Source organism: Miscanthus floridulus, chromosome 15 (assembly GCF_019320115.1).
Source record: "Miscanthus floridulus cultivar M001 chromosome 15, ASM1932011v1, whole genome shotgun sequence".
NCBI classification, from domain to species: domain Eukaryota; kingdom Viridiplantae; phylum Streptophyta; class Magnoliopsida; order Poales; family Poaceae; genus Miscanthus; species Miscanthus floridulus.
The window spans coordinates 51,730,382-51,758,057 of NC_089594.1; the positions used below are offsets into that span (position 1 = coordinate 51,730,382).

General features: G+C 48.4%; 1 protein-coding gene across 1 annotated transcript; it reads left to right on the top strand.

Annotated features, from left to right (window-relative positions):
* Positions 1-117: 117 nt before the first annotated feature.
* LOC136508773 (E3 ubiquitin-protein ligase RGLG2-like) lies at positions 118-26,681 on the top strand. The gene is made up of 12 exons (XM_066503553.1): positions 118-248; positions 434-946; positions 14,690-14,774; positions 14,851-14,991; positions 15,066-15,179; positions 15,339-15,436; positions 15,565-15,644; positions 23,068-23,173; positions 23,256-23,383; positions 23,490-23,694; positions 26,171-26,227; positions 26,323-26,681. Exons 1-12 carry the CDS (start codon positions 234-236, stop codon positions 26,401-26,403), a joined length of 1,623 nt encoding a protein of 540 aa, XP_066359650.1. The 5' UTR covers positions 118-233; the 3' UTR covers positions 26,404-26,681.
* Positions 26,682-27,676: the final 995 nt, after the last annotated feature.

Below are 27,676 nucleotides of genomic sequence, written 5' to 3' on the forward strand. Positions count from 1 at the left end.
GCGGTCAAACAGGTCAGTTTTAGAAATAAAAATTATAACCGTGTTAATTTTAGAAATAGTTTTAAAAAGTTATAAAAATAAAAAAAATCTTCCTTGTCTACCTAATGCCTTGTCAAATCCACGGCACTGACTCAACCCCGCACAGCCACCAACCTGCCTTATTCCAAATTCCCCTGACCCGTCGGTCAGCTATCCGATCTGAGTTCACCACGGTCCTCTTTCTCCTCATCGGCATGAGCGGCTTCTTGGTAAGCATAGCTATGCTTTTGGCTTGCTTCCCCGAGGGCGCAAGACACGGCTCTTGCTCTTGGAAGCTAGGCTTCGATTGGTTCTTGCTCTTGGCAGCCAAGCCGAGCTGACCTTTGATTTCAGATGAAAATTTTCAGTTTGACTCTGACTGTGTGCGGTTTTTGTTGCTGTCGCGATTCGCTAGGCGGTGGTCGGCAAGATCGGCACTTTCCTGCTGTGGGTGCTGTTCCTGGTCTTGCAGACCGCCACCAGGATCGTCGGCAGCCTCCTTGCCAGCCCAGCTGAGCAGCATGAGGACCACCATCAGGAGTCGGCGGCGGGACGGCACAGGTCGCCGCCAGCCTCCCCACATCGCGAACTTTACGAACCGGCGTCTGCGCCGCCGGCGCAGCTATTGGACCCGCCGCCGCTTCCGTACCTTGCTTTTGCTCCCGCTGCGGATGAGAACTCGTCCTCTAGCTTCCGGCGGCGAGCCAGTGCGCCGCTGCCCCGAGCGGATGAAGACGCTGTGGTGTCATCGAGCGCTTACTCGCGTCCCACGGTGGCGATGGCTCATACAAATTCTGTGTCAGCGACACCACTGAGGACAATCGAGACGCGGGCGATGCCATCGAGGCTGGCGACAGCCGGGGGTAAGCGGCCGAGGCTCGAGAGGAAGTACTCCAAGATTGTTGACCAGTACCGATCCTTGGATGAGGTATGTACGCATAATGCCCTAGTGTTATGTTTCCTTCGTGATGCAGTGACGATCAAATGTTGAAAATAAGGGGACGAGCTTTCGGATCTTTGATTGCTTGATAAACTACATGCTGCTTCAAATGAGCATGGATTTGGAACTTCATTCCAATTGAGATGTTGGATATGTCGAACTAGCTATCATAAATTCTTGGATAATTGAGGCCCTCTCTGGTGGGCTTGGGCTTCCAAAAAAACAGAGAAGCCAGACAAATCCACCCAAAACGGCTTCGGCTTCACTGTTTTTTTGGCTTGGTTTTGGCTTTAGAAGCCATTCTTGTGTGTACTCGTTTGGTAAACCGTTGGAGAAGTCCCAACAAAAGCCCTGAGGCTGGTGCATGTCGTTGCCATTGGACAGTAGCTCTAGTTTTTAAGTGGGTCATAAATATCAACATCTGTATTCTGTTTACTGTTTAACTGGTCATAAAGTCTGTAGGAAGATTCTGAGTGTTGTAGTGATACCTTATTCGGATAAGATAGCTGATACATCCACATACGTAACTTTATTTTTTAAAATGACTGATTAGTGATTACACATAAAGATTGGAGTATGTAAGCTCAGAGTTAGCTAGAGAAGAAACTTCCAAGCAGGAAATGCTATATTGGGATATGGCTGTTTGGATAAAGTATTTGTTTTCAAGTTTCTTTGGTGCTTGTATTTGAACTTACTACAGTAGATAGGCTCCCTGTGTTTCAGTGGGCATTTCTGCAAGAAGTATTTCTTAAAACATTGAACATTGAAAATGCGCTTACCAGACATTGTGGAAGACTTCATGCTATTCCATAGTGAAACAAGAATTTACACAAGGATGTAATCGGTGTGCCAGCCATAATTGACTTTAAGGCATGCACAGTTTTTTGAGTAATTGGACTGTTAGCATGATTAATATCTGCTATTATTGTGTATGGACTGCCTCCTGGGATTCTGCCCAGAGTGCTGCCTAGGGACTCTAGGCGTGTTGCCTGGGACTTCCCCCCTCTTAATTCTCTAGCTTAGCCTTGTCTATATATCTGTAGCCATACTCTTCTTCAGATTATCAAGAAATACAGAAGCGTGTTCATGCTCTAATATGGTATCAAGAGACTAGATCCTACGATCTCCTCGTTCCACAGTCTCCCATGAAATCCGCTGCCACTGCCCACGAACGCGATGCCTGCCGCCACCGCCATGGCCAAGGACCAGGCCGACTTGGAGGACGCAGCTGCGGCTGCCACCCGCATAGCCGCTGCCGCCTAGGACCGTGTCCGTGCAGCTCTCGCTGCTCTTGAAGATGAACATGCCGCCACTGAGTCCCTTGAGCGCGAAGCTGTCTCTGCTCAGGCTCGTGCCACCCTGCCTCGTCTAGATGGCAATGCATCTGTTGCTGACATTGACAGCGGCGACGACATCTACCCCGACTACTGCTCTTCTGTTTTGCTGCAGCAGCAGAGTTGGCATTCGATTAGCTCTGCTGACTACTGGTGAAGTATGGCAATAGGCCAACTACTTCATGTACTAGTTAGTACAAGTAGATGTATGGCAGTAGGCCAAGAGTTGTAGTGGCTGATCTCAGCCATGTAGGAGTAGTTGGGGCTGTCTCTGTTAGTCGCTGAATTCTCACTCTTGGTAGTAGGAGAATTCTTACTCTCATCGAGAGAGGATGACACTAGGAGTTGGGGCAATTTTCTTGTCTATTTCTCACACAAGCTCACACAAATGCCATACCAACCTGAAGGGTTAGGGTTACATATTTATAGGCTGCTAGCCAGCCAAGCATATGCCAAGATGCTAGTCTAAGATGCTAATATGCTGTCCTAGCTAAGATGCTGTCCTCTAGTCTAAAATGCTGTCCTCTAAGATGTTGTCCTCTAGTCTAAGATGCTGTCCTAAAAACAGAAAAACAGCCACAAGGACCATGACCATGTGAGCATTATAGCCCCACAAAGACCAGCCACACATGAGACTTATCCATCATTCTCCCCCTAAGTCTTGTGCGTCGTCTTGTGGGAGAGTTGAACCATCCCGGTCCTGGAGCAGAGCTCAAGGAACTTGATCCTCCCAAGGGACTTGGTGAGCAGGTCCGCAAGCTGGTCCTTGGTGTTGATGTAGCTCGCCTTGATACTCCCTTCCTCCAAACAGCCTCGGATGAAGTGGTACATCACCCGGATGTGCTTGCTGCGTTCGTGGAACACGGGGTTCTTTGCCAGGGCCAGAGCGGACTTGCTGTCCACCCTGAGCTCCACCGCTCTAGTGTCTCTGCCGAGGAGATCACCAAGCAGTCGAGCGAGCCAGAGCGCCTGAGTCGAAGCGGTGGAGGCCGCTATGTACTCGGCCTCGCAGCTGGACAGGGCCACCACCTGCTGCTTGACCGACTGCCAGCTAACGAGGCACTTGCCGAGGAAGAAGAGGATCCCGCTCGTGCTCTTGCTGGTGTCGATGTCGCCGGCGTGGTCGCTATCGCTGTACCCGACGAAGTGTGCCGCCCCAGGGCACCTCGGGTAGTAGAGGCCGTGGTCGAGAGTCCCCGCAACGTAGCGGATGATCCTCTTCACAGCCTGCTGGTGCTCCGTCAGTCGGTCGCTGCATGAACCGACTAACGTAACCGACGGAGAATGCCAAGTCCGGCCGTGTGTGGGCGAGGTAGCGAAGGCTCCCCACAAGACGCCGGTACTGCGTAGCGTCCACCTCCTCCGTCGTGCTGTCGCGGCTCAGCTTCAGCCTCTCCTCCATCAGAGTGAGAGCTGGGTTGCAGTCGGTGAGCCCAGCTAGCTCAACGACGCGCTTGGCGTAGGCGGTCTGTCGAAGCGTGATCCCAGAGTCATCCTGGTGTACCTCGATTCCTAGGTAGAAGGAGAGAGGCCCCAGGTCACTCATCTGGAAGGTGGCCTTCATCTCTTCCTTGAATGCCGCCACCTCCGCATCCTTGGTGCCGGTGATCACCAAGTCGTCGACGTAGACACCCACCAGCAGGGCATTACCTCCATTGCCCCGTCGGTAGATGGTCGCCTCGTGCGGGCTTTGCTCGAAGCCCATCCCCTTTAGCGTGGAATCCAGCTTGGCATTCCACGCCCTTGGTGCCTGCCGCAAGCCATAGAGGGCCTTGCGCAGGCGGAGCACCTTGCCCTCCTTGCCGGGGATCGCAAATCCCGGCGGCTGGTGCACGTAGACCTCCTCCTTCAAGTCGCCGTTAAGGAACGTCGACTTGACGTCCATGTGATGAACACGCCAGCCCTCCTGGGCAGCTAGCGCAAGGAGGAGTCGCACGGACTCCATCCGTGCCACGGGAGCAAAGGCGTCGTCGAAGTCGACCCCCTCCTGCTACACGAAACCTCGTGCCACCAAGCGAGCCTTGTGCTTGACGATGGCGCCGGCTTCATCCCTCTTCAACTTGTACACCCACTTAAGGGTGATCGCGCGGTGACCACGAGGAAGGTCAGCAAGCTCCCAGGTACGGTTCTTCTCAACCGCATCCATCTCCAACTGCATCGCGGCGCGCCATGCCGCGTGGGCCTCTGCAAACGACCGAGGCTCGCCGTCGTCACACGCAAGGTGCAACTGCGCCTCCAGGTCGTGAGGCACCGGTCCCGGCACCGGCTGGTCGCTGAGAAGGTTCTCCACCGTACGGTACCGCAACGGCTCGCCGTCGTGGTACGCGTCGACGCGCTCCTCGTCATGAGAGCAGAGTAGCGAGCTCAACCGGGCCGTGCTCGACACGAGCTGGTGGTGGAGTAGACGTGCCCGGAGTGGTGCCTGTCGGTGCTGGAGTGCGTGGCGTTGCCGGCTGTGGTGGAGCCGGCGAAGAGCTCATCGCAGCCGAGGTCCTGGCTGGAGAGCGTGGTGCTGTCGGAGTAGCAGGTGCCGGGGTCGGTGGAGGCTCGGAGACAGGGGTAGACGCGCTCGCCGAAGAAGAACTGCCTACTCCCCCAGCTCCCTCGAAGTGGACGTACTCGACAGTGAAGTCGTTGTACGTCGGAGCTGAGCCGTCGTCCACTGCCTTGTCCCACGCCCATCCTCGCCCTTCGTCGAACACAACGTCGCGCGCCGTGCGCACACGCTGTGTCTTCGGGTCGAGGATGCGGTAGGCCTTCGAGCCCTCCGCGTAGCCGATGAACACTCCCGGAGTGCTTCTGTCGTCGAGCTTGCTGATGTGGCCAAGCTCCTTGGCGAACGCGAGGCAGCCGAAGACCCGCAAGTGGGAGACTACCGGCTTGCGCCCATGCCAAGCCTCTTACGGCGTCCTGCCGTTGAGCGCCTTGGTAGGCGAGCGGTTGAGGATGTAGACGGCCGTCACCACCGCCTCTCCCCAGAAGACAGCCGGCATCCCCCTCTGCTTGAGGAGGGCCCGAGCCATCCCCACAACTGTCTGGTTGCGCCGCTCGACGACGCCGTTCTGCTGCGGGCTGTACGGCGCGGAGTAGTGGCGCTGAATGCCCTCGTCAGCGCATTACGACGCGAATTTAGCCGCCGTGAATTCGCCGCCGTTGTCGGTGCGCAGCACGCGCAGCTTGCGGCCGCACTCCGCCTCTGCAGCAGCCTGCGCGCGTCTGATGGCGTCCGCAGCCTCTCCCTTGCTGCTGAGGACCATCACCCACATGTAGCGGGAGAGGTCGTCGACGAGCAGCAGGAAGTAGCGTCGTCCTCCCGGTGTGGCCGGTGTCACCGGGCCACACAAGTCCCCGTGCACGAGCTCGAGCCTCTCCTTGGCTCGAAAGCTCGCCCGCTGGGGAAAAGGGAGTCGCCTCTGCTTCGTCAACACGCAGACGTCGCAGAGCTGCTCCACATGGTCGAGGCACGGCAGGCCTCGCACCATCTCCGTGGCACTGAGCCGCTTCAGGGCCTCAAAGTGAAGGTGCCCGAAACGCTCGTGCCATTGCCACGCCTCGTCGTCCCGACGAGGAGCGAGACAGAGGGGTTGTGCCACCTGCACGTTAAGGACGTAGAGTCGATTTGCGCTTCTGGATACCTTGGCAAGAAGGCGACGACGACGATCCCAAATCCTCATGACTCCGTCCTCAACCACCACGCGCGAACCGTTCTCATCCAGCTGTCCCAAGCTGATGATGGAGTTCCTCAACGCGGGGATGTAGTAGACTCCGGTGAGCAGCCTGTGCTCACCAGACACGGCGGTGAAGATGATGGAGCCGACGCCCTTGATCTCCACGCCGGAGGCATCCCCAAACTTGACGGAGCCTCGGACGCTAGAGTAAGCTCGGTGAAGAACTCCCGTCGACCGGTCATGTGATGGGTGGCGCCGGTGTCGAGGCACCACCCGTCAGTCTTGTCGTTGCCGGAGCTGTCGCCGAGGAGGACGTGTGCTTTTGGCTCGTCAAGGTGGAGGAGAGCCGCTGCGGCCGGTGCCGCTGGAGGTAGCTCGATGCTGGCATGTGCCATGAACAGAGCCGGCTCCTCCGCCTGTGCGACGTGGGCCTGGCCGCGTCGTGGCTGTCGACAGTCCTTGGCCCAATGGCCAAGCTGGCCGCAGTTGCGGCAGGCGTCGTCTCGTGCCGGCTTGTGCCTGCCGGCGGCGCCGCCCTGGACGCCTCCGCGGGCATCACCCTCGGCACGTCCTCGCGCCCTGGCCTGGGCGTCTCTGCGCGCCTTGCGTGGCTTGCCACGCTTGCGGCCGCCTGTCGCGGAAGAAGGCTCCCCCTTCCTCCGGTCACCTTGGCTGGCAAGCCATTGCTCCCGAGTGAGGAGCTTCCCGCTAGTGGTGATGGGCCCCGAGAGGGACTGTGGCTCATCGCTGTCGACGACCTTGAGACGACCTATCGCCTCCTCGATCGACATCGTGGAGAGATCCAGCAGAGACTCGATCGAGCGAGCCATCTGCTTGTACTTCTCGGGGACGCAGCGGAAGAGCTTTTCGACAGCTCTCTCCTCGCCGTAAGTGTCGTCGCCGAACTGCACCATCTTCTGCAACAGAGTGTTGAGACGGAGAGCAAAGTCATCAACGTCCTCACCTGGCTTGAAGGCCAGGTTCTCCCACTCCTTGCGAAGTGCCTGCAGTGTGGACTTGCGGGCGCGGTCGCTGCCGATGCGTGCCGCAGCGATGGCGTCCCAAGCCTCCTTGGCAGTCCGCTTGCTGGTAAGCGAGAACTGCATCTCGGGCGGGACTGCAGCGATGAGAGCATCCAGCGCCTGTCGATCTAGGTCGTAGTCGACGTCGCCATACCGGACTGCCTCCCACATGTGCCGCACCTGGAGCTTTACCCTCATCACCGCAGCCCACTCGACGTAGTTGGTCTTGGTGAGGGTAGGCCACCCACCGCCGGGACCGACGTCCCTGACAACAGCCTGGAGCCCGTGGTAACCATGGTACCGATCCGGGGAGAGAGAGCCACGCTGCCTGTGAAGGCCGCGCTCTCCATCGACCCGTCGGTACCGATCCGGGGAGAGAGAGCCACGCTGCCTGTGAAGGCCACGCTCTCCATCGACCCGTCCGCCACCGTTGCCGTGCACGCCTCCTCCAGGAGCGCCGCCGGCGCGTCCGCGCCTGTCTGGGCTACCGTCACGCTCGTGGACGTGCGCGGCTGCCCACTGCGCCGCCCGCGCTCGCGCTGCCTCCCTCCCTAGCAGCTCGAGGTCCGCGTCGGCGGTGTCGTCAGCGGAAATGGAGCTGCCGATGCTGCCGCGCAGAGCCTCGACCTCCGCTGCCGCCGCACGCGCTGCATTCGCCGCCGCCGCTGCCTCCGCCTCCGCTCTGGCTGCTGCCAGCTCCGCCGCTGCCAGCCTCGACGCCCTTGCCGCCGCCGCAGCGGTCTCTGCCGCCGCTCGCTCGCGTTCCTCTGCCACGGCAAGTTCGGCCTCCTGCCGACGCCGCGTGCTCGAGGCAACCGAGCGCTGAGACTGCCCTGCGGACATGACGCGCTACCGGAGGGCTGCTGCGTGGGGAGAGGGCTGCTTCAGATGAGCTAGGAGAGGAGTGAACAGGAGCGGCCGGAGGAGCTGCTGCTGCCAACAGCTGGGGCTGTTGTGGGGCTGGGAGAGAAGATGAGCAAGAGATGCTTAGGCTACAGGATAATACGGCTCTGATACCAGTTGTTAGTCGCTGAATTCTCACTCTTGGTAGTAGGAGAATTCTTACTCTCATCGAGAGAGGATGACACTAGGAGTTGGGGCAATTTTCTTGTCTATTTCTCACACAAGCTCACACAAATGCCATACCAACCTGAGGGGTTGGGGTTACATATTTATAGGCTGCTAGCCAGCCAAGCATATGCCAAGATGCTAGTCTAAGATGCTAAGATGCTGTCCTAGCTAAGATGCTGTCCTTTAGTCTAAGATGCTGTCCTAAAAATAGAAAAACAGCCACAAGGACCATGACCATGTGAGCATCATAGCCCCACAAAGACTAGCCACACATGAGACTTATCCATCAGTCTCAGCCATACTCTTATGTACCTTATAGCTGGTACAAGAGTTGTATATATACTCTTAAGTCATAGAAATGAAAATTCAGAGTTTCAGACTTGTGCAAGTGCTGTGCTTGTGTGCTATGTTGTCACCCGTTCTTCTACCTCTAGCTGTGTCGTGCGTGAGTGTGCTGGTGAGCTTATTGCTCACCTATGCAGTGGATTTCTGTGACCGGAAGGTCCCGGGTTCGAGTCGTGGTCTCCTCGCATTGCACAAGCGAGGGTAAGTCTTGCCACTGACACCTTTTCCCAGACCCCGCACAGAGCAGGAGCTCTCTGCACTGGGTACGCCCTTTATGCAGTGGATTTCTGTGCCAACGAGTGGTATCGGAGCCAGGTTGATCGCCGGCGATGGTGCAAGATGACGAAACAGGGACAACACACGGTGGTGGAGACTGGATTCTGCCATGGTGGTCCCGTTCACCTGTGCGCCAGGAGATCGTCGTGCAGAGGACCGTGCGGGAGGTTGGTGGGGCCAACTGGTCGGTCCTCACCTGCACCAACTACGACGAGTGGGCAGTGCTCATGAAGGTCAAGCTCAGAGCACAGAAGCTGTGGCGGGCCATCTAGGAGGGCACTGCAGATGAGGAAGATTGCTCGGCGATGGAGGTGATCCTCTTCCGCTGTGCCTCACGAGTATGTGGAGTCCCTCGGCACCAAGGACTTTGCCAAGGCTGCTTGGGACGCCCTCAAGGCCATGCGCCTACGGATGGAAATAGAATGAGGCAACAGGCGGCGCGAGTCATGATTCCTGACTGGTGGTGTCAAGTGGTAGTGGCTACCAGGGGGAGTGGGAGGAAGGGAAGATGCGAATGAGATTAGGGTTCGGTTTCCCATCGGCATGGAATATATATTGCTTGTTTTGGTAGATGGGCTGGGCCGAGAGTGTGTTTTTGGGCTGAAACGACATGAAATGTTTATAGAGTTGTCGGGTAAAATTTGCCCGCGGGTATGCGGGTACGGGTAGTATGCAGCTGTACCCACACCCGCATACCCGATGGGTAGAGGTTTTTGCCCATTACAAAACCTACAAGTGACGATATCATCCCATACCCGCCTTCTTATCGGGTAAAACCGATCAGGCACTCGGGTTTCGGGTACCCATTGCTATCTTTAACTAGGATACTTGTCGGCGCTGTGAGAAGACAGGGCATTGGGCTCGAAATTGCAAGAATCCCAAGGAGAAGGCGGAGGCGCACCTCACGCAGGTGGATGACGAGGAGCCCACCCTCCTGATGGTAGAGTTCTGTGCGCTGAACGACGTCGCGGTAGAGCCGGTGTCGAGAGAGGAATTGAGGACTATGGAGCAAAGGAAGCAGAGCGTCCTCCTCGACGAGTCATGTTCCCAAGTCCATCTCGGACGTTTGGGCGGTGGCACGGAGCATAGGTGGTACTTGGACTTCGTTGCCAGCAACCACATGACGAGCTTCAGGGCTCGGCGTTGGACGGCGACATGACAGGCTCGGTCAAGTTCGGCGATGGGTCGAAAGTGGACATCCGTGGCCGTGGCACCATCATCTTCTGGTTCCAGAACGGAGAACACCGCGCGCTGACAGACGTCTACTACATCCCTCAGTTGTGCTCGATCATCGTTAGCATCGGCAAGCTAGACGAGCGCGACTGCGAGGTGCTTGTCAATAGCGGCGTGTTGCAGATTTGGGATCGAGAGCGCCGGTTTCTCGCCAAGGTACAACACTCATGAAATGGTTTCTACATGCTCGATTTGAAAGTAGAGCAACCGTTGTGCCCGGTGGCGTGGCACGCCCGGTTTGGCCATCTGAGCTTCGACGCACTTGGGTGTTTGGAGAAGATGGTGCGCGGGCTGCCACACATCGAGCACGCCGGTGTGCTGTGTGACAACTGCCTGGCGGGGAAAGGCGGCCAAGTATTGCGCGGGGGATGTGCTAGAGCTCGTCCACGACGATCTCTACGGGCCAATCGTGCCGGCTACGGAGGGCGGGCAGCGCTATTTCCTGCTGCTCGTGGACGACTATAGCCGCTACATGTGGCTGCAGCTCCTGATGAGCAAGGACGAGGCGGCGGAGGCGATCAAGCGGTTCCAGGCTCGGGCTAAGGCGGAGTCTAGGAAGAAGCTGCGGGTTTTGTGGACCGATCGCGGCGGCGAGTTCACCTCGGTGGAGTTTGCTGCGTACTACACGAATCACGTTATGGCACGCCATCTCACTATTCGCCGTAGCAGAATGGAGTCATGGAGTGGCAAAACTAGGTGGTGGTAGGCATGGCGCTCAGCATGATGAAGGCTAAGCGCATGCCGGTGGTGTTCATCCTCAACCGCACGCCCACGAAGAGCTTGAAGGGCATGGCGCCATTCGAAGCTTGGTTCGGAAGGAAGCCCGGCGTTTCCTTCATGCGGACGTTCGGGTGTGTCGGTCATGTCAAGAAGACGAAGCTGAACCTCACCAAGATTGAAGATAGGAGCACACCGATGGTGCTCCTAGGCCACGTGGAGGGTAGCAAGGCGTATTGGCTCTACGATCCGCGTGGAGGTAATATGGTGGTCTCTCGGGATGTAGTGTTCGACAAAATGGTAGCCTAGGAATTAGGATTGGGAGGATCCGGCCACGGGGGAAGCCAGTGACGTTGGAGGCACATTCGTCGTCGAGCACTTGGTCATCCATGGCGGTGGAGATGCTGGAGCACAGGATCGGCTGCGGACGCGCCATGTTTTATGTGTTGTGTTTGACGACAACAACAACAACAACAAAGCCTTTAAGTCCCAAACAAGTTAGAGTAGGCTAGAGTTGAAACCCAACAGAAGCAATCAAGGTTCAGGCACGTGAATAGCTATCTTCCAAGCACTCCTATCTAAGGCTAAGTCTTTGGGTATATTCCATCATTTCAAGTCTCCTTTTATTGCCTCTACCCAAGTCAACTTCGGTCTTCCTCTGCCTCTCTTCACGTTACTATCCTGACTTAGGATTCCACTACGCACCGGTATATCTGGAGGTCTCCGTTGCACATGTCCAAACCATCTCAATCGGTGTTGGACAAGCTTTTCTTCAATTGGCGCTACCCCTAATCTCTCACGTATATCATCGTTCCGAACTCGATCCCTTCTTGTATGACCGCAAATCCAACGCAACATACGCATTTCCGCGACACTTAGCTGTTGAATATGTCGTCTTTTCGTAGGCCAACATTCTGCACCATACAATATAGCAGGTCTAATCGCCGTCCTATAAAACTTGCCTTTTAGCTTCTGTGGTACCCTTTTGTCACATAGAACACCAGACGCTTGTCGCCACTTCATCCACCCTGCTTTAATTCTATGGCTAACATCTTCATCAATATCCCCGTCCCTCTGTAGCATTGATCCTAAATATCGAAAGGTATCCTTCCTAGGCACTACTTGACCTTCCAAACTAACATCTTCCTCCTCCCGAGTAGTAGTGCCGAAGTCACATCTCATATACTCAGTTTTAGTTCTACTAAGTCTAAAACCTTTGGACTCCAAAGTCTCCCGCCATAACTCCAGTTTCTGATTCACTCCTGTCCGGCTTTCATCAACTAGCACTACATCGTCCGCGAAAAGCATACACCAAGGGATGTCCCCTTGTATGTCCCTTGTGACCTCATCCATCACTAAAGCAAACAAATAAGGGCTCAAAGCTGACCCTTGATGTAGTCCTATCCTAATCGGAAAGTCATCCGTGTCTCCATCACTTGTTCGAACTCTAGTCATAACATTGCTGTACATGTCCTTAATGAGCCCGACGTACTTCGTTGGGACTTTATGTTTGTCCAAAGCCCACCACATAACATTCCTTGGTATTTTATCATAAGCCTTCTCCAAGTCAATAAAAACCATGTGTAGGTCCTTCTTCTTCTCCCTATACCGCTCCATAACTTGTCTTATTAAGAAAATGGCTTCCATGGTTGACCTTCCGGACAGGAAACCAAATTGGTTCATAGAGACCCGCGTTATTGCTCTCAAGCGATGCTCGATAACTCTCTCCCATAGCTTCATAGTATGGCTCATCAACTTAATTCCCCGGTAATTTGTACAACTTTGAATATCCCCTTTATTCTTGTAGATCGGTACCAATATACTTCTCCTCCACTCATCAGGCATCTTGTTCGATCGAAAAATATGGTTGAACAGCTTGGTTAACCATACTACAGCTATGTCCCCGAGGCATCTCCACACCTCGATTGGGATACCATCCGGTCCTATCGTCTTACCTCCTTTCATCCTTTTCAACGCCTCTCTGACATCAGATTCTTGGATTCTCCGCACAAAGCGCCTATTGATGTCATCAAAAGAGTCATCCAACTGAAAGGTTGTGTCCATATTCTCACCATTGAACAATTTGTCAAAATATTCTTGCCATCGATGTCGGATCTCATCCTCCTTTACCAAGAGATGCTCCCTTTCATCCTTAATGCACTTAACTTGGTTGAAGTCCCGTGTCTCTCTCACGAACCCTAGCCATCCTATAAATGTCCTTCTCTCCTTCATTCGTACTTAAATGTTGGTAAAGATCCTCATACGCTCTACCCTTTGCCACACTTACAGCTCGCTTTGCAGTCTTCTTTGCCACCTTATACTTCTCTATGTTGTCCACACTCCTGTCATGGTACAAGCGTCTATAGCATTTTTTCTTCTCCTTAATAGCCCTTTGGACTTCCTCGTTCCACCACCAAGTATCTTTAGGCCTCGTGTCCCCTTCCTTTGGTTACTCCACACACCTCTGAGGCTACCTTCCGAATGTTGGTTGCCATCTTGTCCCACATATTGTTTATGTCGTCTTCTTCCTTCCAAGAGCCCTCTTTGATAGCCCTTTCCCTAAATACCTCTGACGTCTCCCCTTTCAGTTTCCACCACTTTGTTCTTTCAATCTTAGCTTGTTTATCCCTACGGGCACGCACCTGAAAACGAAAATCTACCACCAAAAGCTTATGTTGAGAAACAACACACTCCCCTGGTATCACCTTGCAATCCAAGCATGCTCGTTTGTCCTTTCTTCTTGCGAGGAACAAAGTCAATCTGGCTACAGTGTTGTCCGCTACTGAAGGTCACTAGATGAGATTCTCTCTTTCTAAAGAAAGTGTTGGCTATCATCAGGTCAAAAGCTACCGCGAAGTCCAGAACTTCCTCCCCCTCCTGATTCCTACTACCATACCCAAAACCTCCATGAACTGCCTCAAAACCTGCGCTTGTAGTACCTACATGCCCATTAAGATCTACTCCTATAAAAAGCTTCTCACTACTAGGTATAGCTCTAACCAGGCCATCTAAGTCTTCCCAGAACTGTCTCTTAGCACTCTCGTCGAGGCCTACTTGGGGGGCATACGCACTAATTACGTTCAAGACCATATCACCCACGACAAGCTTGACTAAGATAATCCTATCTCCTTGCCTTCTCACTCCCACCACACCATTCTTGAGGCTCTTATCAATCAAAACTCCTACTCCATTTCTATTCACGACTGTCCCTGTGTACCAAAGCTTGAAACCTGTATTGTCCACCTCCTTCGCCTTCTGACCCTTCCATTTAGTCTCTTGAACGCATAATATATTTACACGCCTCCTAGTCGCGGTATCAACTAATTCTCTTAACTTACCTGTAAGTGACCCTACATTCCAACTACCTAAATGGATCCTAGTTGGTTCGACTAGCTTCCTTATCCTTCGCACCCATCGACTCTGATGCAAAGACCATTGCTCATTTTTCACTACACCCGGGCGTCGATGTAGCGCGCCACTAAGGAAGCGACGATCCGATCCTTGGTTACTTGACACCATGCCCAGATCACGACACGGCGCGTCACGGGGGTGACGACCCGGCCCTTGCCCATTTAACACCATACCCGGGTTCCGATATGGCGCGTCGCTAAGAGGGTTACGCCCCAACGATTTTCTTTCGGGTTTCATCTCCATTTAAGTGGCTAAGTTTTTACATTGGCTCGCCACGCCTAACACAACCCTCCTCCTTTACCAGGGCTTGGGACCTGCTATGCTGGGACACCAAAGGCGCCCCACCATAGGCGGAGTTTGTTGTGTTTGAATATTTGGAAAATAATATGAGTACATTGGTGTCGATTAGTAGTTTCTACTTGTATAACATTAATATGTTTGAATATACTACAACAATTTGTATTCAGTGCTGTGTTGACCATATGGATGCGTAAAACATAACTTATTTATGACTTGTAGAGTATTATGTAAATGTCCCAGTCCATGCTCATGTGTTATCATCTGTCAACCACTTACCACATGTATACATAAATCCATATCTGATGTGTGAAAGACAAGGTCATTAAGTCCTAACATGTTGTACTGAAAATGCAGGTTATTGAAGCATTAGCACAAGCTGGTCTTGAGTCTTCTAATTTAATCATAGGAATTGATTTCACAAAGAGTAATGAATGGACAGGTAGTTTGTCTGCACTTGTGTGCAAAGAGAGAACATTTGTTATTGAATCTTGATTCATGACTATCTTTATTTACAGGAAAGAAATCCTTCAATGGCATGAGCCTACACAATATCAGTGACAACCCAAATCCTTATGAACAGGCAATATCCATCATTGGGAAAACCTTATCTGCTTTTGACGAGGATAATTTAATTCCTTGCTTTGGTTTTGGAGATGGTAATGGGCTGCTACTTTTATTAGTATAAGGTGAATTTGTACATGTCTAATAGTTTTCAGTTTGAATAATGCAGCGTCTACTCATGACCAAGATGTATTTGCCTTCTATCCTGACGAAAGACCATGCAATGGTTTTCAAGAAGCTTTAGCTCGATACAGAGAGATTGTACCTCACCTTCGCCTTTCTGGTATGTTTCTTGTTAATTTGGAAATATGTAGTGACCAGTTGAATCATGGATATAATTTGAATCTGGGAACAGTTGTGTGTAGTCCCATAGGATCCTCACCACCTTTATTTATAGTAACTAATACCGACTCTCCAACATGTAATTTTTGGCATTTTCAAGGTCCTACATCATTCGCCCCAATAGTTGAAATGGCCACAACCATTGTGGAGCAAAGTTGTGGCCAATACCATGTTTTAGTAATTATTGCTGATGGGCAGGTATGCCCTGGTACATTCCTCCTTTTTTACTGATATTTCTGTTTCAGATTATTGATTATTGTGAATGAGGAAAAAATGAAACATATTTGTCTATTATTATGGCTTTTTCTGAAGCTATCATTGTACAGGTCACAAGAAGTGTAGATACTGAATTTGGTCAGTTAAGCACCCAGGAGCAAATGACAGTTGATGCTATTGTACAAGCAAGGTAATAATGAAATAATGATTTATGTTATGTAGCAATGAATATGTACGTGGGTTTTATGTTTCAATAGTGCTTGACAACAGAAGACATGAATTTATAAGGCAGTGCTGCATTTTTTTTTTTGGCCAAATACTAGAATTTTTTTTAGAAGTAGTACAGCAGGGGAAGCCCCCACTGTAAGCTTTTATTTAGAAAAAGAAAAGAAGCTGTACAAGGCACACAAAGCTGTACAAGCAAACAACAAAAGGCGAAAACTAGAACCCTGAGAGAGGCAAGTAAACTAGGCTAGGGAATCTATACAGAATCAGGACGCTTAGCATCACAGATTCTATGGGCCTGAAGTGGCACTTCCTCACAAAAGTTGAACTTCCAAGAATCTAAGGAAGGGCGGCCCTTATCAAAGATGAAGTTATTTCTTTGTTTCCAAATCTGCCAAGCAGCAATGTTGAAGATCTCCATAAAGCAAGGATTTGGAAATTGTTGCTTGGCTTGTATCAACATCTAGAAAAAATCACATGCAAAATCCCATTGGATGCCTAGGTGCTACCAACAAGCTCGACTGAAGGTTCAGCTGAAGAACAAGTGAAAAGCAGTTTCTTCCACATTGGTATTGCAGAGAACATAGTTGTAATTGTTTTCTTCCAGCTTATGTTTTTCCTTCCTTAAAATGTTCCTTGTATTTAGCCTATCCATAAGAAGTAACTAGGAGAAGACTCTGAGTTTATTGGAGCACTTAGAATCCCAAATCCAAATAAACGGGGCAGGTGGCTGGGCATTTCTGTATGGGAAGTTGTAGAATTTAGAAGATGTGTAGATATTACTCCCCCAAATAAAGCGCCAATAATCTTTTGTGCCATGTTGCACTTGTATTGTTTGAATATAATCTTGAAGATTTTGATACTCCCGATAGGCTTGTTCAGATAGAGGAAGGTGGAACTGTGACTCAAAATTGTTATTCAGCAAGAATTAAGCTACCTGCGCTTAGCAAAACAGAAAAGCCTGGGCTACTTGATTTGCATGATATTATCATTCCACATATCAGGCTAGAATAATACAGTGGTGCCATTTCCAATGTTGCAGTTAGCAATTCCTCTGAAGAGATTTCAACGTTTGAAGATGTCTCTCCATCAAAAAGAGCCTTTGTCACTTGTTGCATGTGGGATTTCACCATTGGAATAATGCGCATGTCAGACAAGTTTCACCCAAGGGATCTTCTTCTTGTCATAGAATTTTTTCAAATGCTTAAGCAGAAGGGTTGTGTTTTGACTTCTTAGATTAATGATGCCAAGGCCTCCTTTCCTTTTGGGTTTACAACATTTTTTCTGCGCAACCAGAGACTTCATCTTGGCATTGCTGTCTGACCCTCTCCATAAACAATGCCTTCTAGCTCTATCAATGTACTCAAGAACTGTTACTGGCACATGCAGATTGCACATTGTGTATGTTGGCAAAGAAGAGCAATTCCAGCCTTCCTGCATGTGTTAGAAGATTTGATGTAGCTGTAAGCCTTCTTTCTGTTTTGTTCTGATGAAGCCAAAATGATCAAACCTGGGTTTGGTAGTACCCATCGACAGTTCTAGGTAGGTGAATGGGACAAACTCAAGTTTGCAGCAAAAAACTCATTGGGCTCTCTTAGAGGAAAGATTTGTAGGGACCAAACAAGCTTCTTATAATTAACCCGGAGCCTAGTTGATTGAGAGAATGATTCCAACAATCCCTTCAAGGTGAAGAGCTCCCGTTGAGATGCTTTCATGATTAAGATGGTGTCTGTTATGTGTATGAAGGCTCTTATACTATAGGCTCATATGGCCCATGAGACTCTATATGTACCCATCTCCACCTATGGAGTGCTTATGCTCTCAGATCCCTAAGGTCGTAACATGGTATCAAAGCCATGGATTAGGGTTAGGATTAGACTAATCTAATTCACCCACGATCTATATAATTACTGTCCGTACTTTGATTGCAGTAGCTGTTGCTTTTTCCTAGACTATCTCTCAGCTGGATGTCAAGAATGCCTTTCTTCATGGTGATGAATGCCTTTCTTCATGGTGATTTGAATAAGGAAGTTTATATGCAACCACATCCAGGTGTTGATGCTCCGCCAAAGATATGTCTATCGTCTTCGTCGTTCCTCGTGCTTGGTTTGAGAGGTTTGTCTCTGTGATAAAGGCTCCTGGTTTTTGAGAGAAGATGAACATTTGCCTGGATTCATTGATTGATGACAAGGTTACAGAGTATATATAGAAGATAACTAGAGCTAGTGGAGACCATAAAGAGGGTGGCAGCTAGGGGAGGAACCAAGGTGACGCCCAACACTAAAGGCAGCCATCCACTGATGGGGTACTTCTTGAGGATCCTTCTCGATTTCGGCATATTGTAGGCAGCCTTGTTTATCTCAGTCACCAGGCCTCATTGCCCATTCAGTCCATATTTTGAGTCAGTTTGTGTGCCCCCCAACTTCTGTTCATTTTGGACATTACTTCGCGTACTGCGTTACTTACCGGGGGGGGGGGGGGGGGGTATCATCTCAAAGTTTATTCTATGCTCGTGATAGTACACTTCAGCTTCATGCTTACTCGGATTCCACTTGGGCGAGTGACCCAACAGATCGACATTCCATCACTGGTTAGTGCATTCTTCTTGGCTCTTCTCTTATTGCATGGAAGTCCAAGAAGCAAGCAGCTGTATCTCATTCTAGTACGGAGGCTGAACTTCAAGCCCTTGCTACTACTACTGCAAAGATTGTATGGCTTTGATGGTTGTTGGCTGATTTTGGCATTTCTTGTGATGTTGTCACACCTCTTCTCTCTGATAATACAGGAGCCATACAAATTGCCAATGATCCTATGAAGCGTGAACTTACAAAGCATATTGGTGTGGATGCCTTCTTTAGTCGGTTACATTGTAATTAGAAAACTATTGCTCTCCAGTATGTGCCTCCAGAGTTGCAATTGGCTGACTTTTTGACTAAAGCACAAACCCGAGAGCAGCATCAGCTTCACTTCATCAAACTCAATGCTTCCAATCCTCTGCTTCCACCTTGAGTTTCAAGGGGGAGGGGGGTGTTATGTGTTTGAAGGCTCTTATACTATGGGCCCATATGGCACATGAGGCTCTCTATCTATAGCCATCTCCACTATGGAGTGCTTATGCTCTCTTATCCCCATGGTTCGTAATAGTGTCATCAGCATATTGAACTGTTAGATATGTATATATCTAGGGGTCTAATTGTAAATGTATTGACGGCCTTGTGGCTATATATATATGAAAGTCACCCCTCCCTAATGGGTGTGAGGTGTTCTCCCTGTAACTTTCTACATGGTATCGGACGGCTAGGTTTTTTCCTAGCTCCTCTTCCTCTGCTTCAACTCTTCACTGGGCCGCCGCCTCCCCGGCCGCATCCGCTCGCCTCCCCGTGCCGTCGACCCTCGGCCGAGGGTCCATCTCCTCCCGCGCTCGACGGCACCCAACCCCTTCTCCTTTGCTCATTCCCTGTGCCGCCGATACTCGACCGTGCACCCCCTGTCTTCCTCTGTGTCGCGCAGACACCTTCTCCTCTTCTTGTCCTCTGCCTTGCACGCACATGGTTCCCCTGTTCGCCCACGTCCATCTGGGTTGTTCATTTTGGGAATCAAAGTAATGAAGGAACAATTTATAGTTTCCAGGTCTAGGGAACCATTAAAGAAGTCAAAGCAGAGAGTGTAGAAATCTTCTTTTATAATATCCCAACAACTCTTGATAAAATGGCCATTAAAACCATCTGGGCCTAGAGCTTTATCAGCAGGCATTTGTTTGATAATTGTGTCAATGTCCTCAGTGGTGAAGGATCTTGACAAGTGCTCCAACCCCTCTCTAGGTTTGACCAGCTGTTCAAGGTTGCATTGCATCACAGGGGTATTGTGGCCCATTCTTTGTTTATATTCATCGAAGAGCAATGTGGCTTTCTTCAGTCCTTGTCCCCTTAGAAGTATCCTTTTTCTTGCTTGGTGGGGGAAAGCTAGCAACACCGCTGATGGGTTGAGGAGGCAAGGAATTAACTCTCTCGTTATGCTTGGAGCTTGGACTCTATGGAACCATCGTAATGGGTGTGTCTTTGATGGAGTAGCTCCAAAATTAGCTAGCGCCCTAATCATAGCTGGCGAGGAGCGCCGTCTGTTGTCTATGGCGGGAGCTCAAGGGCTATATCATTCTTGACTGCCCTCCTCCTAGGTGGTTAGAGTTTAGCTCGGCTAGAAGCAGTGGTCTGTTGACTCTTCCAATACCCCTGGCAAGTGATGAAGATTTTCCAATCTTACAATATGCAGATGACACCCTTATTTTCATGAAGAGAGATATTTTATTTTCATGAAGGGAGATATTTATGAGCTAAATGACCTGAAAGAGCTACTCACTTCTTTTGCTCAATCTGCTGGTCTGAGGGTAAACTTCGATAAATCCATCATGCCTCATCAATGTGCCGGATGACAGATTGGATGTTTTAGCTAGCACACTTGGTTGCTCAAAAGGCAGCCTGTTCTTTACCTAACTAAGCCTTCCCTTAAGTCTAACCAAGCCTACAATTGCTGATCTTTGGCCTCTATTCTGCAAATGTTAAAGAAGGCTTGTGGCTTTCTCCTTTTTGAGTAAGGCAGGAGGAGCTTACCAATGCTGTCCTTACAGTACTTCCAACTTTTGCAATGTGCAGTTTCTAAAATTGTGATAAAACAAATTGACAAATTCAGAAAACATTGTCTATGGAGGTTCAGATGTTAACAACAAAAAGCCACCAAAGGCAGCATGGCAAATGGTCGTCCATAAATAAGAAGGTGGCCATGCTGCTGTGTGGGATAAGTAGATTCTGAACTGTCACCAAACTTTCATTCTAAATCTGAAAGTTCAGAATGAAAGTCTTTTATTAAAGCACCTTCATAAATTCTACAACAGAGTTCAAGTTCCCTGGGTGGAGCTAGTGTGGGATAAGTATTACACAAGAGGTCGTTTGCCCTTTCCTCGTGGCACCTTCAGAGGCTCCTTCTGGTGGTGTGACATTTTAAAGCTCCAAAATCAGTTTAAAGGTATAGCAATGGTCTCTTTGCAAGATGGAGTATCTTGTTTTTTATGGCATGACCTTTGGGAAGGGAGAGCCTGCAGTCACGCTTTCTAGAGCTTTTTTCATACTCCAAGAATCAACAGATTTCCCTCCATGCGGCTTCAATTTGCGCAAACATTTGGTTGTCAAATTGTTGTACTTGCATAGTAGATGCAGATGATGATCCTTGTCCCCTTGCAGAGGTTAGAGGCCTGATTTTGTTGCTGAGCTTGCTCTGAGTACTGAACAGAACCTTGAGGCCAAGCCAGTTGAGTAGTATTTTGAAACCTTTGAGGTTCAATTGAGAAGGTAGGCCCCTCAAAATAGTGTGGGTTACTAATGTTAACTAACTGATTGTCTTCATTCTGTAGTCTATCTTGTTGTTTGAGCTTAGGGACCCATGTAACTCTAGTGCCACTAAGCCTCTTAAAGCAGGATTTGGCTCGATGCCCATAACTGAAGCAGAACCAACATCTAATTTGCCCTGAGCAATCTTTAACAAGATGAGCCGGACTCTATCTAAAACAAAGGCGGGTTGCATGACTTGATAAAAAACTGAAGTGTTCACCTTGTAGAGGAGGCCTGTCATTAAACCTTGCTGATGGTTGGGTGTTGGCGACATGATCAAGATTGAGGTTAACGTGGAGATCTCTTTTGAGATTTTGAAATGATCAAGATTGAGGTTAACGTGGAGATCTCTTTTGAGATTTTGAAAAAGCTCCTGGATTGGGACATCAGTCAGCCTTGCCGTCGAAGAGTAGGAGAAGAAGGCATGCTCGACAGGAGCATCTGAAGAAACTGAAGCTTTCCCATAAACATTGCAGGAGTCCCTTATAACAGGGTAGAAGATAACAAGATAGCACCAATCTTGATGACCACCAAAAGCTCCCTCGGACGAGGTTTATGAACCGAAGAATCTTGAAGAAGCTTTTTATGGAAGGAAACACTCTTGGAAGACATCTTGCGTTTGTTTTTACGGCTGATCACAGTTGACCAGCTATCCTTCTATTCTTTTTCCCATTTTTTCTGTTGGAGTTCCCAGTTTTCACCAACATCACGCCACATGTGGAAGTAGATGTCAAAGTGATCAGTGGTAGTCCTGTTAAGAGCACGAACCAACAAGCCAACATGCTTGTGTGGCAACAAAAAAGCGGAAAAGCCGATCTTGCAGATAGGAAACATGAAATCAAGCAGGAGAGCCACCCAGGCAACAATGAAGAGCCATAGCAACTGACTCTTCAGTCAAACGAAACGGGTATTTTCAGAAAACCACAAACATGAGGAAGGAGCCATTTGGAGATGACGATGGGTGATGCACCTAAGAATAGAACTTGAGGGACTTCAGCTTGGAATCTCTTACCTAGAGAGAAATCCCAGTCCTTCAGCAGCGACAGGAGGTGCAGACCATCAGGGGACTCATATTTGCGTAGGTACTCGAGGGCAGAGGAGAAGCACGCGGGGCCGCGTCGAGGGACGAGTGTGGGCGTGTGGGGCCGCGCAAGCTGTGCGCAGGGGCTGGGGAAGAGGCATGCGGCCGTGTGGGCCTACGTCTAGCGGCACAAGCGCAGGACACAGGGGCATGTGGCCGCGGTGGAGGTCGTTGCGGAGGTGTGCGGAGGTTGCTGCAGAGGCGGCCAGGAGGCCGCTGCTAGGTCGTGGGCGCGCAGGGCTGGGGCTGGGTCTGGGGCCATGAGGCCTCTTGCGAGCAGGAGGGCGGCGGCGGCGGTGGTCTTGGGAGCGCTCGGTCCTACCGCCTTGGATAGCTTCTTGCCTAATTAGCTTATGATTAAATACTAGAATATTACACAACACATGTTTACATGAAACTTGTTATAATCTAATCAAGATATCATTGGGATTTCTTAGTTTTGGAGCATCTAACTCTGACTATGACTACATATTATGATGCTAAAAGGCTCTGGGTTTAATCAGATTTCTTTGTTTTGTTACTCAACTACTGACTTTGAAACGACAATAATAATGCTCTCAGGATTTAGTCAGATTTGTTTGTTGTGTTACTCAGCATTTCTTGGAGTCACTAATAGAGTAACAAGATGTTGAGAATAGATGAAAGTTGACTAGATTATTGGGATTCATCTCTAGCCTACCCCAACATGTTTGGCACTAAAAGTATTTGTTGTAATGCTATACCAAGTTGATAGTGCAGTCACAATGCTATGAGAAAGTGGTTTTATAGTTGATTCCGTGGTTTATTAGTTTTCAGCAAGACATCTTAGACCTTTCTTATGAGTGGCTCCAAGAACATGATCCATTTTTTCATACTGTATTTCAACAACACTGGTCACGTTTACATTGCATCAACACCTTGAATTTTTTTGTTCCTTTTTTTCATAGCGAATTCCCATTGTCTATAATTCTTGTTGGAGTTGGAGATGGTCCATGGGATATGATGAAGGAATTTGATGACAACATACCAGCTAGGTCTTTTGACAATTTCCAGGTAGGTCCCAGAACTGCATGAATATTATTTTTGGCTTGTTAACCAAAATAAGTAATAGTATTTTCAACACTTGCTCTCGTAGTTTGTCAACTTCACTGCGATCATGTCGAAAAAGATAAGTCATAGCAAAAAGGAGACAGAGTTCGCCCTTTCAGCACTAATGGAAATTCCATTGCAATACAAGGCAACATTAGAGCTTGGAATTTTAGGGTATGGAGAAACATGAGGAAGACCATTTACATTCACATATTTCATATTTGTTTCCCAGTTAATGTGGGCCTAATTCACTCTTTTATCTTTGTTTTTCTCTAATCAGACGTCGAATTGGAGAGTCATCTGAGCGGATTCCACTTCCTCCCCCCTTTGCAAGTTATAGCACAGTTTCAAGAGCAGAACCATCTCAGGCAAATAGCTATCGAAGTGTGCCTTCTCATCCTAGGGAGGAGCCAACTGTAGATTCAACTATCACAGCATCAGTTACATCCCCGTCAGCTGCCGAAAGTAGAGTTTTAGAACCCCAGGTACAACTTCCTTCAACCTTGTAGGGTAGTTTTGTTAAATCACAAAAAGGGAAAATTGTCCATTTTTTCTAGTAACATATGAGAAAATTGTTCCATAATATTTGAAATTTCTGATTCGTTATTAGTATGGAAACTAGAACAATTTTTGTTTGATAATGTAGAATTTAAACCTTGGGTTACAGTGGAATCTAGCCTAGAGGAAGAAACTTAGTTGTGATTTTTAGAGCAGTAACATGTTCACTTTATTGGTGCAAATTATTAGATTAACTAGGTCTATGCCCGTGCATTGCTCCGAGCACTGAAAAATCCATATGACACCAATAGGCGCTTTGTGCGGAAGAATCTAAGAATCTGAGGTCAGAGAGGCGTTGAAAAGGATGAAAGGAGGTAAGGCGATGGGACCGGATGGTATCCCAATCGAGGTGTGGAGATGCCTCGGGGACATAGCTATAATATGACTAACCAAGCTGTTCAACCATATTTTTCGATCGAACAAGATGCCTGATGAGTGGAGGAGAAGTATATTGGTACCGATCTACAAGAATAAAGGGGATATTCAAAGTTGTATTAATTACCAGAGAATTAAGTTGATGAGCCATACTATGAAGCTATAGGAGAGAGTTATCGAGCATCGCTTGAGAACAATAACGCGGGTCTCTATGAACCAATTTGGTTTCATGCCCGGAAGGTCAACCATGGAAGTCATTTTCTTAATAAGACAAGTTATGGAGCGGTCTAGGGAGAAGAAGAAGGATCAATACATGGTTTTTATTGAATTGGAGAAGGCTTATGATAAAATACCAAGGAATGTTATGTGGTGGGCTTTGGACAAACATAAAGTCCCAACGAAGTACGTCGGGCTCATTAAGGACATGTACGACAATGTTGTGACTAGAGTTCGGTGATAGAGACACGGATGACTTCCCGATTAGGATATGACTACATCAAGGGTCAGCTTTGAGTCCTTATTTGTTTGCCTTAGTGATGGATGAGGTTACAAGGGACATACAAGGGGACATCCTTTGGTGTATGCTTTTCGCGGACGATGTAGTGCTAGTTGATGAAAGCCGGATAGGAGTGAATCAGAAACTGGAGTTATGGCGGGAGACTTTGGAGTCCAAAGGTTTTAGACTCAGTAGAACTAAAACTGAGTATATGAGATGTGACTTCGGCACTACTACTCGAGAGAAGAAAGATATTAGTTTAGAAGGTCAAGTAGTGCCTAGGAAGGGTATCTTTCGATATTTAGGATCAATGCTACAGAGAGACGGGGATATTGATGAAGATGTTAGCCATAGAATCAAAGCAGGGTGGATGAAGTGGCGGCAAGCATCTGGTGTTCTATGTGACAAAAGGGTATCACAGAAGCTAAAAAGCAAGTTTTATAGGACGGTGATTAGACCTACTATATTGTATGGTGCAGAATGTTGGTCTACGAAAAGACGACATGTTCAACAGATAAGTGTCGCGGAAATGCGTATGTTGCGTTGAATTTGCGGTCATACAAGAAGGGATCGAGTTCAGAACGATGATATACGTGATAGATTAGGGGTAGCACCAATTGAAGAAAAGCTTGTTCAACACTGATTGAGTTGGCTTGGACATGTCCAACGGAGACCTCCAGAGGTACCGGTGCGTAGTGGAATCCTAAGCCAGGATAGTAACGTGAAGAGAGGCAGAGGAAGACCGAAGTTGACTTGGGTAGAGGCAATAAAATGAGACTTGAAACGATGGAATATACCTAAAGACTTAGGCTTAGATAGGAGTGCTTGGAAGATAACTATTCACGCGCCTGAACCTTTGCTTCTGTTGGGTTTTAACTCTAGCCTACCCTAACTTGTTTGGGACTTAAATGCTTTGTTGTTATTGTTGTTGGCAAGTTATTTAATAGGGATAGAAGCGCGCGACACGAGCGACTCGCATAGAAACTACCGGTTTGTTCCCAATGGCGAAATCATCGTTTCATCCTGCCTCGTTGCGAGGGAAGACGTGATTTCTCTCCTGAGAAACGATTTCTTTTGTTCTCCTTCACTTTCCTCGTTTATTAGACTGCCACATCAGCATTTTGTTTAGTTGAAGTGATTTAATAGGGATAGAAACTATCATTAATACTCCATTGAGAGTGCCCTAACCGCCCTTGCTAATTGAGCCATCAAAAGTAGGGTGTGCCACACGTCCTATGTGTACTCTATGTTTTGGCTCCTTGGTAATTTCCTCCTATGGATTTATTTTATACTTTGTTTTATTTGCTGTAAGTTCCGCTTAGCACTTCCTATGTTTTATTCTTCGATAAATTCCTCAAGTGCCACTGGAATTTATTTAACCAATTATCTTTAGGGCCCACATGTTGGTACTATAATGAGCTGTAATAAGGAACGGTGTAGATTTTCTGCTACATTACAGGTGCATGGGTCGACTTATTGTTATTTAACTAATACAGTATCTAATTACAAATTCTTGGTCTTACTCTCTGTAGATGTGCCCAGTTTGCCTTTCCAAACCCCGGGACATGGCATTTGGTTGTGGTCACCAGGTGAAACGTGCAACACTTCACTGTATATTTGCTGCTTCATACATAATTCTTTCTTCAAGATTTTTAATTGATTTTTTGTTTCTCTTTTCATGCAGACATGTTCGGAATGTGGACCGCAAGTCGCAGATTGCCCCATCTGTCGAAGGCCCATTGACACGAGAGTAAAATTGTACTAATTATTTTTGGGGTGAAACTAGGTTTAACGGAAGCACATGCTAGGAGTAGAATCCTTTGAAATAAAACTCTATTAGACTGTTAATGATGTAGTGTGAATTAATTTAATAAATCAGCCGTAGAAAAAATGGAGGATAATTGTTGTTTGCTTGTATCTTGTTCCTACATTGTGCGTTGGTAGATGGGAGGTTCCTTCCATTATCGAATTATTGAACAGATGTCCTACTTTGCTGCGTGGATCACAGATAATGTTGAAGGATGGATATGGTTTGGCTGGAAATTGGATGGTATTTTACTTGTTAGTATGGATAACTTAGCTTGTATAAAGAGAGACAATCATAAATGAATCAGTGGATGATGTGGACTGCTAATGTCGACAACTAAATACATATTAGTGGATATGACTTGTTCATGTGGATATTTTGCATAAAAAGTTAGTAATTGTATGGTAAACATAAGTGAGGCTGCCTTTATGGAAGTACTAATTCAGTGTCATGCGTTGTTACGGGCAAAACATATGTAGAATCTCATGACGTATGAACACACAAGCAAAAAGAATTCCATGATATACAGCCATCATTGAAACTATAGATCACTATTAAGCAATCTAACAATTTTTGGTAAGATTTAATTTGTAACTCACATTTATAAACCACACTTGTAACACATAATTTGTAATGAATTATAACACATAATTTACAATTAATACAATTCAACTGCAGCGAGCAACGTATAGAAGTAGTCCGGAAAACAATAATATTCAACATTGAATCGATATCATACGAGTATATAACTGACATATAATATATTCTATATATCGTGCAATTCTTTAATCGGGTGCAGAAGCTTGATTTGAGTCATTTTAATCGGGTGCACAAGCTGATGCAAACATCAAGGAATAACCCCAACAACACTGCTCTATTTTGGTTAAACTTTTGACACCCAACATCGTCGGTATTGTGGTTAACTTTATGACACCCAATATCGTGAGCCCTGTTAATGTCGAATTGGATCACATACTAACTAGGGCTAGATCGTTCAGGTCGTCACGGACCGAAGAATGCAGTAAGGATATCACACTTACGGGGTGAAGCACGCAAGCTTTGCGAACAAACCAACATAGGGTCACCAGTCGTGCATGTGTGACAAAGAATAGCTAGTTTCTAGGCAAACTAGTAAAGGAACCGAAGTTGTCGTCCAGGAGGGACCCCGTAGGGATAAGAACATCGCTGGGTTGCTTTAGATCGACCAGCAAGTCTAGAGCGCCATCCTTGA

What these genes read in the sequence shown, in the direction of transcription:
- LOC136508773 (XM_066503553.1), top strand. An exon ending in ACCTCACCTTCGCCTTTCTG is followed by an intron (nt 15,180 to 15,338) that starts GTATGTTTCTTG and finishes GGCATTTTCAAG; the next exon opens with GTCCTACATCATTCGCCCCA. An exon ending in GTAGAGTTTTAGAACCCCAG is followed by an intron (nt 23,695 to 26,170) that starts GTACAACTTCCT and finishes TACTCTCTGTAG; the next exon opens with ATGTGCCCAGTTTGCCTTTC.